The 12,632-nt window shown below is 40.6% G+C and overlaps 1 protein-coding gene across 2 annotated transcripts in view; it reads right to left on the bottom strand.

The window, feature by feature from the left end:
- The window catches only part of LDAH (lipid droplet associated hydrolase), a 711,314-nt gene that overhangs the window by 387,052 nt on the left and 311,630 nt on the right, over positions 1–12,632 (bottom strand). For both annotated transcript variants that reach the window (XM_069236004.1, XM_069236005.1), the window contains exon 4: positions 7,994–8,163. In XM_069236004.1, the coding sequence (XP_069092105.1) occupies positions 7,994–8,163 (170 nt within the window). The remainder of the gene's footprint in view (positions 1–7,993; positions 8,164–12,632) is intronic.

Consider the following 12,632-nt stretch of genomic DNA (forward strand, 5'->3'; position numbering starts at 1 on the left):
ATTTCTAAGAGTTAAGACCCTTTTTAAACTTGCAAAAGTGATATTTCAACTTGTGCTTATTGGATCTTTATTGTTTTGATCTTATTCCATTCAGATAAATATCATCTATTTTCCGAAACCTGTGTGGTGCATTTTGGTGATATTTTCACTGTGTTATTATATGATTTATGGCACAAATACTTTACACATTGCCTTCTAAGTTAAGCCTGACTGCTTAGTGCCATTCTACCAGAGGGTGGGCACAGGATGATTTGTATTGTGTGTGTCTTACCCTGACTAGGATTGTGGAAAATGGACTTGCTCTATTCATATTTTTTGGGGTTAGATCCAAGCTGCTGAGGATCAGCAGTGGGCTTTGAGGTGGTGCACAACAACTCGAGCGACAAAAGTTAATTAATACACAGCTCCAGTAGCCACACGTAGCACATCTCATACCAGGCTGACTTGGATAATGAGAAGACACATTGAGGATGAAAAGGGTCAGTGTGCCTCTATCTTGAACTGAGTAGCAATGCGTTGAAGTGCGAGACGTATGACGTTTATGAGATACTGAGGTTTACCAAGCATCAGCGTTTCACCATTTTGGATCAGGCAGCAATGCACTGAGGTGCGAGACACATAAAAAATACAGAGCACATTTTCAAACTCTTTGTTATTCATAGTAAACTTTATGGAATCTATACCACCATCTAACACTTAGCAGTAAAGTATTCACCTATATATAACTTTACTCTTAGTGTTGGCATTATTTATTCAAGTGCCAATTAAAGACTATGGACCTCATTAAGAGTTTGGCGGACGGAAAACTCCATCCATCAAGCTCCCGACAGGGTGGCCACCGCCTATGCAATGACCTCCCCACCGGAGTCATTAAGAGTTTCCCGCTATGTCGGCGGGCAGAAACCTATGTTTCCACCCCCTGGCCTAGCGGGAAACAGGCTACAGCATTGTCTCTGGCTCGTAATTGAGCAGGGGGACGCGCTGTATCCAGCAGGGTGCACCAGCACCCTCGCAATGTTCACTGTCTGGAAAGCAGACAGTGAACATTGCAATGGTGCTGGGCAGGGGGGCCCCCTGGACCTGTTCTCCGCTAGCCTTTTCATGGCGGTATTACTGCCATTAAAAAGCTGGCAGGGGACGAGGTCGTAAACCGTGAGCGTGGCAGTCATAAGACCGCCACACTTGTAATGAGGCCCTATGTGTCACATCATTGTGATATGCTCACCTTCACCAATTGTAATTGCATTTCTCACCATCAGTGACATGCTCACCTTTGGAATGAGGCACCTCTGTTACTGGTTGAATAGGTTGAGTGAATTGGACTTTGGATCATGAAGTTTTTTCTTAATACCCTACTGTTTATCCTCATCTACTATATACTATTTACTAAACAATTTCGTACAGAAAAATGCAGTGTTAATCCACCACCCCCTTTTTCTAAAATTCCCTGGAGATTCACCTATAAAGGAGTAAACTTTATTTAGAACAGATATTGTCTTGATGGCAAACAAGGTTTATTGGAGTATAATTTGGGAGTTTGAAAGAAAAGCTATATTTAAACATCTCCCTTCACATGAATTTATTGATGATGAAGATGAGTTAAGTATCAGAATGCGGTGTATAAAGTAGATAACAATTTAATGAACAGCAGAGTTGATGGTCATAAGACATACATTTTGTCACCTGGGAGGAGCACCAGGATGAGTCTACTAATATGTTCATGGTAGCATAGACCATATTCCTTGCAGATTGCAATTTTGGAAATTTCATTTCACAGCTTATAAGTGATCAAACAGTTGCAAGGATAGACAACTACAGGAAAATTGATTGACATTGGAAAACCTGGCTCTAACACAATTGATGCCGCTTTAGCAGGTGATGATTGATTTTACTAACTACAAATGTATGTCTTATGTAGGGAAGATAATGGAGCTCCTATAGTACTTTGAATAGTTTTACAAATCATAAAATCCAGGGAAAAGTGCAGGTGGCAAAAAGGAATCTCAAAATTTTAGGTTGGGATCACCAGAGTCTTTGTGAGATGACTTTGAAACCTGGGCCAACAGACTAAATATTGTTTGGAGGTGAGGTAATGAAAGGTGAACAGCTGAAGTGGTTTCATTCTTTTAAAAAGGTATTCTCAGACAAATTAGGAGAGGTAAAAGGGTTGAGACAAAGAGTGAGTGAAAGGAGGTGCCATTCACTTTAAACATACTTTGAGGAACATACAGTTCAGTATTAGGGAAGATCTTGCAGATCACCTCAAGAAAATGTGTTAAGATGGGGGCCATTAAACCAGTGGAGTTCTCTTTACAGCTGTCTTCTTTGTTTCTGACATGCAAAAGAAATGACAAATTAAGACAGTGTGTGGACCTCAGGAGCTTAAACAAGAAGATATGGATGGACTTGCATCCTTTGTCACTGACTGATGACATTTTGACCACATTTGCTAGTACAAGGTACTTCATCAAGTTTGACCTGGTTTCCACATATCACAAGATGGTGTTGGATCCAAAATCTACTAATCCTACAGCTTTTTTATCGCCAGTTGGTTCTTCAGGAGTATGTTTTTCGGATTAGCCTCTGCTGCTGCTTTCAGGATTAAATGAGGTGGACACAGTAGCCAACATACATAAATGTGATTTTGCTAGAGAAAGGGGTACAGCCTCACCGTAGTCTTGCTGAAGCTATTGCTCAAGTACCGACTCCCACTGATTCGGACCAAGTAATGCCATTTTGAGAGTATGTGTGTTTGACCCCAAATTTATTCAGATTGAGAATTTGAGATCCATGCTTAAGAAGAAGGATTTTGTATGGAATGATTTGTGTGAGTCAGAAATCAAGACTATGAAATGAAATAGTACTTGAGAAAGTATTATCTCCTTATGTTTGTACCAGAGAATGTGATGTGATTGTAGATGTCAGTAAATGTGGGATGATTGAACAAATAGAGAGAGTGTGAGAGTGGGCATATGTAGAAAATTAGTATTATATTTAGAGCGTTACAGTCTAGTGAAAAGGTTTATTCAGTTATCAAAAGAGAATGACTAATGTGTTGTGCAGTTGACATATTTAAACGTTTTTGGAGAAAAGGAAGTTTGTTGGTTACACACTATAAAGTACCTGAATTTTATTTTGAGATCACACTGCCAAGATTGCAAGATTGTGTTTTAAGATACTCCAGTACAATTTAACAGTCAAACACATATCGGGGAAAAACATCAGGGCAAACTACTTGTCAAGATCTATTTGCATAAGATTTTGAGAGACCTTCAGAGTGATGATGATTATAATGAGCATTTGTGATGGTTGCTGGCAGTTCACCTGAAACCAGGACACCTTCAGACTGCAGGCTAAGAAGTGCACAAAAGAAAAATAAAACAACAGACCTTTTCCAGCTATGCAGCCAGGATCTGGAACAAGATCCTAGTTTCCATCACAAACGCCCCAACACTGCTCCATTCAGGAAACAGTTGAAGACTCATTTCATTAAGGAATACTACATCTTCTTCTTTTATTACTCATTGACTCTATGCTTGCCTTTGACCATGTGCAGTGCTCCTCTGGCTTTTGGCTAGGTTTGCGCTATACATAGATAAATACATACAGTGTTTAGTTGCTGCTTTAGATGTTTGTCAGTTAGGAAGTTTCACTGAAGAGTGGTTTCACACAATAGAGGAGGATTAGGCACTACAAGCTGTTCAGGAACTTATCATTGGATGGCCCAAGGAGATGTTGGTACCAGTTTAAAATTCAATCTTTTATCAAGGTGGCAGAGGAGCTGTCCTTGGAGAAGGACGAGCTGTTCATACATGGAGGGTCATTTGTACCTCCTGCAAATCTGAGACTTAGGATTATTGAGCTAGGTCATCAGGGATATCTAGATCAAACTCTAAAAAGAGAATTAGGGCTACATTTGGTAGCCGTGTAGGGATGCTCAGCTTGGCGAAGTAGTTGAGGATTGTGTGGTTTGTTCTACCAGTTTGAAGATTTCTAATGCACCTAACGCACCTTAACAATTGTATAAACTAGCAGTCCATTTTGTGTAACCTTTTCATAAGCTACTGGGAAAATATAAGTTGGGAGTGGCACTTGCTAACTGATTGCAGGTGTAGTTCATGTCTGAACCAAATCCAAATGCATATATACACTTTTTTAAAACAGTTTTTGAGGCAGTTATAGGCTTTTTTTTAAAACCATTTTTTGAGGGAAGGGTTTACAAACAAATGGTGTCAGACAATGGAGATTACTTGTATTAAAAGAAATGCCAGTTTTTTTTTGTTTTTTTTTTAGACAATCGAAATTCAGCTCTTTTAGAATTCAGGTCTGGATTACCAAATAGGCAAAGTAGGCACCGGCCTATGGGCTCCACTCCTTTTAGGGGCCCGCAACAACAGATCAAAATAATATTTATTTGATCTTGAAAGAAACATACCAACCAATATTGGATAAGTTATGTGCAGAGCTTTCTCGTCATGTGGAAGCATACAACAAAGTTCATTCTCTATTTGGATTCCTCGTTGATTTCCCATCGAAGACTGATGCAGGAATTAAAGAAGCTGCTCAAAGATGTAGAGAGCATTATCCTGAGGACATTGAGTTGGAGTTTGCAGATGGTTCATTTAAAGTATTTCTTATCACATTTAGAAGATTCTGAAGAAACAGTGCCAGCATCACAATCGTACAAACTCATTTTTGAAAATATGGTGCACTCAACATTCCCAAATGTTATGTGACGTTAACAATTTATAGGTGTCTCATGATCATGAAAGCTACTAGTGTATGAACCTCGTTGAAGTTAAAACTATTGAAAAATTGTCATCGATTTTCAGTGACACAAGAACGACTAACCTCACTTGCCATTATGGCCACCGAATACGACTCCTTGCAAAAGGTAGACTTCCAAGATATCCTAAAAGATTTTACCACAAACAAATTAAGGAAAGTGAATATTTAAAGTTTTGTTGGGTTATTAAAATTTACAAAAATGTATTTAATTTTTGTTTAATACCATTAATAATTGTTAATGTTTAGTTTTGTGGAATAAAAGTGGTTTACTAAAATTCTTGGTTGGTAAAATTAAAAACGTATTAGGAGATAATATGCGAGGGGGCCCAACATTGCGACTGCCTAGGGGCCTCCACAGGGTTTAATCCGGCACTGGTAGAATTTCTCTCTGCCATGCTCGAGATAATGGTTTTGTGGAATGCATGAGTCATACTTTGGTGTCATGTTTTCACTGGACACTGGGAACTCCAATGCAATCCAGGATGCTGTCAACAGCATGCTATAAACATACTGTTTTTCCCCACATAGTGTGATGGGGAAAACCTATTTTGAAACAGATGGGTTTTTGAGGCTTTGTGGTATCTAAATAGAATCTGTTCTGAGCATATGTTATGAGATGCTATGTGTTATGCAGATCTGCAGAGCTCACTAGCTGGATTAGAAAATAGGGTTTGAGAGGTATTCATGAGAATGCAATGGATGACAAGATCAGGCGATGAGTTGAGCTATATCAGAGGAAATCCAAAGGTGTTTTTCATATTAAGCAGAGTATGAAAGAAAAAAGGTCACATGTGAAAGATGATGATTAGGTCTATATAAAAAATCCGTGACATGTACGTAAAGGATGTGGTAAGTTTGGACTACCAAGGAGGGTGGTAAATGTCAGTGGAAATGTGTTTTTAAGAAAGGTAAGGTTTGGTGGAATATATAGCAGAGTAGTTGACCAGTATGCTGATGTGGATGGTAGTGTTCCTGGACTGAGTGAATCGGAAATAGGCATAGTTTATGAGCACCAGTTCTATGCAGAAGTTCATGGGTGTGGAAAACAAATGCAGGTTGTGCACAGAGTGAATTTGTACGCACATGTTGCAGGAAGATTAAATGGCTTTGCTATTATTTTCTCTCCTGTGTCAGTCTTCGCAATCTGTAGTTATTTAACCAACATACACTTAGGGCCTCATCACGAGCCTGGCGGTCAATTGGGATGTTCCGAGGCCATATTTTGACCATGGCGGTTGTGCCAGCACTGCCAGGATCAGAGATCCCGGCGGTCTGGCAGCTGTGGCGGTCCTGCACTGCCATGGGGATTACAACCTCATTCTCGGCCAGCCTTTTCATGGCGGTAGCACCGTCATGAAAAGGCTGGAAGAGACCGGGTGCCAAGGGTCCCAGGGGGATTCCTGCACTGCCCATGGTCAGCACCCACGCAATGTTCACAGTCTGCTTTGCAGACAGTGAGCATTGCGATGGTGCTGGTGCACCCTGCATCCTACAGCATTGCCGCCGGCTCGATGAAGAGGCGGAGATAATGCTGTAGGCTGTTTCCCGCTAAGCCATTGGGCGGAAACTCATAATGGGCCCGGTGGGGAGGTAGCCAATATAACGTCAACCTCCCCATCAAAAGTTCGGTGAACAGCCTAAACCGTCCACCAAACTAGTAATGAGGTCCTAAATACTTTACATTAAACAAATCTTCTATGTTTAGTTATTAGTTATGTTGTTTTACATTCAAGTTGTGGGAGTGGTGGAGGTTGTCTTTAGAATGAACAGAGATGTTGTGGTGATGCATTGCTAGGGTCATTGCTCCAAACATTCAGATTTATATATTAAGTCTACCCTGGGAGCTCAAGTAGGTTGGTGAGGGAGCTACAGAGGGCATCTCCATAACTTACCTGTTTCTTGATGGTCACATGAACACAAAACTTTGATCCCCCCTCAATTGATTCTTCCCAAGATCTGAACTACTTACACTTGGTGTAATTTGCTAACTGTCTGACATATTTAATGTAGATTCATCAAACAGCACCAAGGTTATAAGCAAATAAAAATGTTATTGAACCACCCCTTTTCCCTTGTTGAAATGGCACAAAACTTGACATAACGGTAGGAAAACGAATCCTTTCAAGATTCTGCCATTTTATTTACTGCTTCATCACACAGTGTGAACAGTATGAGCACACAGACATTTGTTTGCCTCTCCTTATTTTCTTAACTACCTAGATGCATCTGCATGGGTTTCAAAATCTCAACATACTAGGGGCCTGGTTACGACCTTAGCAGATGGGATACTCCGCAGATGGGATTTCCAGTCCGCCATATTACAAGTTCCATTATATCCTATGGTACTTGTAAAACGGTGAGCGGATATCCATCATGTTTGTGACGGAGTATCCCATCCGCCAAGGTCGTAATCAGGCCCTAAGTGTCTGTTAAATATCATGCATATTTCTCAAACAGTGCAAAAGTTATATGCAAATCAACAAATGGCTTTGCAACTGACAAGATATACAAAACTGTTAACGTTTTCAAGTCCACTGAGCACCTTTCCCAAAAGCTTAGATAGCTAAAGCTACTAAAAAGACTTATACCAAACCAACAAAAGCACACTTTCAGAATAAAGTCATAAATTCATGCCAAGCTTGGGGTCAATCTGTAAAGTGGTTTTGACTGTAGGTTTGAGCAATTTTTTGTATGGGAGCTAAAGCGGAAAAACACATCTTTTTTGCCCCCATCAACCTTTTTACCCCCGCATGAGAGTGCAGAAAATTTGCAAAGCCAGGCCTTAGCTGACCATGCTAAGTGAGTGCCACATTTAGTGCAGATCCATTGATGGGGCCAAAGTTATAGGCAAATAAAAAAGTCCTTTTCATTGGAAAGTGTAGCAGAACTGCAAGCAACTGCTTCTGTGTAACCCATGAATCAACAGATATTTTTTAGACCAATGGAAAACAATAAGAACATTGATCAGAAAATACTGTGTTGACGTCATTAAATATTTTGTTTCTATTTAAATATAAAAATTTCCGATTTCCTCAAACATGAATGAGTAAATTCCTAACACTGGGACACTGCAGGAAAATATAATGACAGAAAACAATTTAAGAATCTGGTATCACATTGTAAGACGCTATTTGATGAAGTATAATAAAAATTGTTCCAGGCAGGAATCTCTTTCAATTAATATTAATTATAAATGTAAACTTACCTTAAGCTCTGGTAATCTCTTCATTATTTCCAAAATGATGTAACAACCAATTGAATGACCAATCAACACCAACGTCATGTCTTTTGGCACATTCTTTTTAAGGAACATTATCTTGTGTTCTATTTGTCCGTTAAGTCCAAAAATATCATCCACTTCCTTTTCTTCTGTATCTATCAAAATATTAAAAATGTTCTGTATAATAATTTACTGTACATTAGAGTTCTACTGATTTCTTATACAGAATATTAAACTATTTGAAAAACACAAGAGGAACACAAATGTAAATACACTAAGGGTAGATGCATTTCTATCAAGTTCCTTGAGTTACACAATGATCATTCCCCATTTTTGGGGATAACGTCTAGCTGTTGCAGAGCAGAAGCTATTGTCCTGGTGCTTAGAATTACACTTCTTTCTAAGACGAGCATTCTTAATGAACATGATCAAAGTCATGAACAATATTAAATCAACTCACTTATTAAATAAAATACATTAAACCAAAATGTAAATATAGAAATTATGGATCTGCACTTCAGGTTTCTGTGAAACAATATCCTAAAGGAGTACTGTGCTTCTGTGCTTCTTATGTTATTTTCCCTTTGACATCAGCATTCAAGTGACTTGTACTTACACCTATAAAACCCTCAACCGATCCTGGATGGTCTCACCAAAGCAGATCTCAAATGGCACCTGCATACTTAATGAAGGGGAGGAGTTTCAGTCAATGAGAGTACCAAGACGACCTATTCCTTTGCATACAAGAACAGATGCCCACACTTCTTTAAACAAACTGAATGAAAATATAAGTGGGACTGCTGTCCCCCCCATCTTCTCCTATTTTGAGCCCATAAATACAAATCTAACTAGGCAATGGAGTTAACACAGCTACAAAATTCCTTTAAAGTGGTTGTCCCTGTATATTCCTTCTAAAAATGCCAGCTACTGTTTCATGGCCATGAGAGGACTCCAATCATCCCATTTGCCTGATGATTAGCTACCTCCTACACAAACAGCAGTAACAATTATTGTTACTTAATAGTCTGACTACAATGCTGTTTTCTTTGAAACCTTGGCGACTCTTAGCCACTGCGTTTTTACAGTCTCTCATTAATCCAAGCAACTCTAACCACTGAGCCACTGATTTGATTATGGGTTTTGTAGAGCGCACATATACCTGTGGGTGCCCTGGCCCTATTACTGTAGTTGAAAGTGCACTGAGATTATTGAAACAGATGGGTTTTCGAGGCTTTGTGGTATCTAAATAGAATCTGTTCTGAGCATATGTTATGAGATGCTATGTGGTATGTAGATCTGCAGAGCTCACTAGCACCCGGGAATGCATCCTGGCACTGAGCAGGTGTGAGCCTAGCCAAATCTATGGCCTAGAAGGACTACTCAAAAGCCAGGTCTTCAGCTTCTTACAGAATTCAAGAAGTGAGGAGGAGGCTCTTATGTGTAGTCGCAGATTTTTTAGCATTTTAGGAGCGATACAGAAGTCTCGACCGCTGGATCTGGTTTTCCACATGCATGGGATGTATGCAAGTAGGAGTCCAGGCAAGCCAAGGTGTCTGAAATGTTTGTGAAACAGATGTGATTGTTAATGGATGCTGGGCCAATGTTATATAGCACTTTGAAAGTGTGAGTGAGAAGTTTGAATAGTGCATGTTTATATGTATGTATATGGGGAGCTAGTGTATCTCCGTCAGGTGTGATGCAATGGGATTGAGGCATGGGGTTGAGAGTGATTCTGGTGACGGAGGTCTGAATGGTCTGCAGCCTTTGGGTGAGTTTGTTTTGTTGATTCCGGCCCAGAGGGTGTTCCTGTAGACCAGCTAGCTTATGATGAAATGGTGTATGACGGTTTTCCGGGTGCTGATTGGGAGCCATTTGAAAATCTTTCTTAGCACCTTCATGGTATGGAAGCATGAGGCAGTGACAGCGCTAAAATGGGGCGGTCATGCAGGGTCAGCTCTAGGGCAGTGTGACCGGTGCCACCGCAACGGGTGCTGACTTCGGGTGTGGGCACCATGTTTACAAGTGTATTATGGTTTTAAAAGCACCTGCTGTTCCTTGCCTCTAGCAATTTTCAGGCAACAATAAATATGTCAAGATAACTCTGATGCTTAATGTTCTACCTGGAGAAAGATAGAAGTTTTCTCTAGTGGACGTTTTAAGGTAGCGCAGAGGGTTAATATGCCTGCTGCAAAGAACGTGTACCATGCAGATCACAAAGTGCAAATAATGCAAATAGGTCAGTGGGTTACCACGTTTGTCAGAGAGGTCCTTTTGTTATTTGCAGTTTATTAGTTAAAATCCTAATATGGAACAGCAAGCTATTAAGCATCATCAAGGAACAGCATGCATACTGCAAGGTATGGGTGAGAGCGTTTTGATTTTTCCCCCCGTCTTTCACTATCCTAATTTTGCAAAAAATGGTTAATTTAGGTAGAAATCAATTCTTATTGTTGAAGAGAACCCCCAACCATGATGTTACACTTTAAATTCTGGGTTTGTGCTTCTTCAGACTAAGCACTTTTAAACTATACAGCCTACCAGTATGGATGACATGCTATAGTCCTCCGTCTTATATAACAATTCATATACACTGATTAACGCATCTATGATTGATTGTCTCTGTGTAATGTGTGTGCAATGTAAAGTGCTCTGATACCCTACACTGGTATGAGTGGCGATATAAAACTAATTAAATGCATCTGAGAGAAAGGGGTTATAGGGACTTGAGGGGCACTGTTAAATGATGGTAGTGAGGGATTCAGTGGTGGAGGGTGGTCATTGGGGAGCGCCAATGAGCATTGTTGCACAGGGCACCACCAACGCTAAGTCCTGTCCTGCGGTCATGTCAAATTTGTGGTTAATGATGATACCAATGTTCTTGAAAAGAGTGTTGGAGTGTCTTCTGTTGGTTTGAGCTATGTTGGCCACCAGGCGGCATCCCAAGGTGAAGTGCTTTTCTCTAAGATCATGACTTCGATCTTTTCGATGTTCAACTTCAAACAGTTGATCTTCATCCAGTGGGTGATTTCAGTCACGCAGGCATTAAACTTGATCCAGGTCCTGGGCATCTTGCCCAGGAGGGAGATAATGAGCAGAGTTTGGTTGGTGTAGGAAGGTTGATTGACGTCATGAGAGTGGATGATGCTGCCTAGATGGATCATGTATGCGTTGAAAAAGTTCGGGCTCGGGGATGATCCTTGCAGAAATCAGATGAGGTAGCAGACATCATAGGTGTATGGTGCCAGGCAAAATGACCAGGTCCTTCCAGTCAGGAAAGAGAAGATTCATGGGAATGCATGTCCTTAGATTCCGATGTTGTGTGGCCATTGGATGAGGATGGGGTGTGAGAGCATGTCAAACACTGCAGAAAGGTCCACGAAGGTGAGAGCCGCTGTGTTTCCTCTGTCCAGAGTAATGTCGATGTCATCGGTGGCGGTGATGGAGGCGGATCATTCCAAGTAATCACAAAGAAAGCTGTCTTACAGGGCAAGCTCTGCAAAACCTCCAAACAGAGTCAGATAGGAAGTAGAGGAATGCAGAGGTCTTGAAGTATGACACCTAGTAAAAAGTAAAAATAAATAGTTCTTCTGAGTGGACGAGTGGGATGCCTTGTGACATTCAGAGCACCTTGAAAAGCCATCTCTTTTGAATGGAGAGCCAATGCAGTGTATTAAAATGTACAGAAATGCTAAAATATATAGGGTTGTTCAATAATAATCAATCTATCACATTCTGGATGGGTTGTAGCCTGCAAGCCAGAAGAGTTGCACAAAAGAAGACACTCCAATAATGCAATCTGCTTATAAGCAGCAACTGGGCTAAGTTTTGCCAAAAAGCTGAACGAACGAGTCAACTGTAATTTCAATATAATGCTATTTTTTTAATTTTTTATATTTTCATTGTGAGGAAGCAGGTGGAAGTAAGTTTCTGGATGTGGGAATCAAACAACAAATTTGTGTCAAAGATGACACCAAGATTGCAAGCATTAGTGGATGTGTAAGGGCTGGCTCTCAAAGAATGAAGGCACCAAGATGACAAATAGGAGGGGTTGGCAAACACGAAGGTCTCAGTTTTATCAGAAAGACATTGAAGTGAGTTGGCATTCATGCAATCAGTGACCTCTACCATAAACTCTTGAAGCAATCTTGAAGGGAGCAAGAACCTCTTCGAGGAGAATATGCTGAGTATCGTCAGCATATGAAGGAAACTGGAAGCCGAAGGATGTGATCAAACTAGCAATGGCAGCAATATGAAGATTGAAAAGGCTGGGGCTGAGAGCAGACCCCCTGTGGTTCTCCACAAGGTCCTTAAAGGAAGAATGGAACAGGGACAAGTAGCATTTCCTGTGACCTAAAGCCCACAAAGGAGTGAACCAGGAAAAAAATTATACTCTAGACCAACCACACAAAGCCTATACAGAAGGATGTTGTGGGACATTGTGCCAAAAGCTGCTGAGAGATTTAGTAGAATGAGGGGCGTCAAGCCTCCAGAAACCAGGATCATTCAAATGTCATTGCTGGCGGCAATCAACAAGGTCTCTGTGCTCAGGGTGGGCCTGAAGCCTGGCTGGAAATAATTGAGAAGATTGCTATCCTCAAGATGCTGGGATAGCTAATTAATCCAG

This window comes from Pleurodeles waltl, chromosome 5, assembly GCF_031143425.1.
Source record: "Pleurodeles waltl isolate 20211129_DDA chromosome 5, aPleWal1.hap1.20221129, whole genome shotgun sequence".
Classification (NCBI taxonomy): domain Eukaryota; kingdom Metazoa; phylum Chordata; class Amphibia; order Caudata; family Salamandridae; genus Pleurodeles; species Pleurodeles waltl.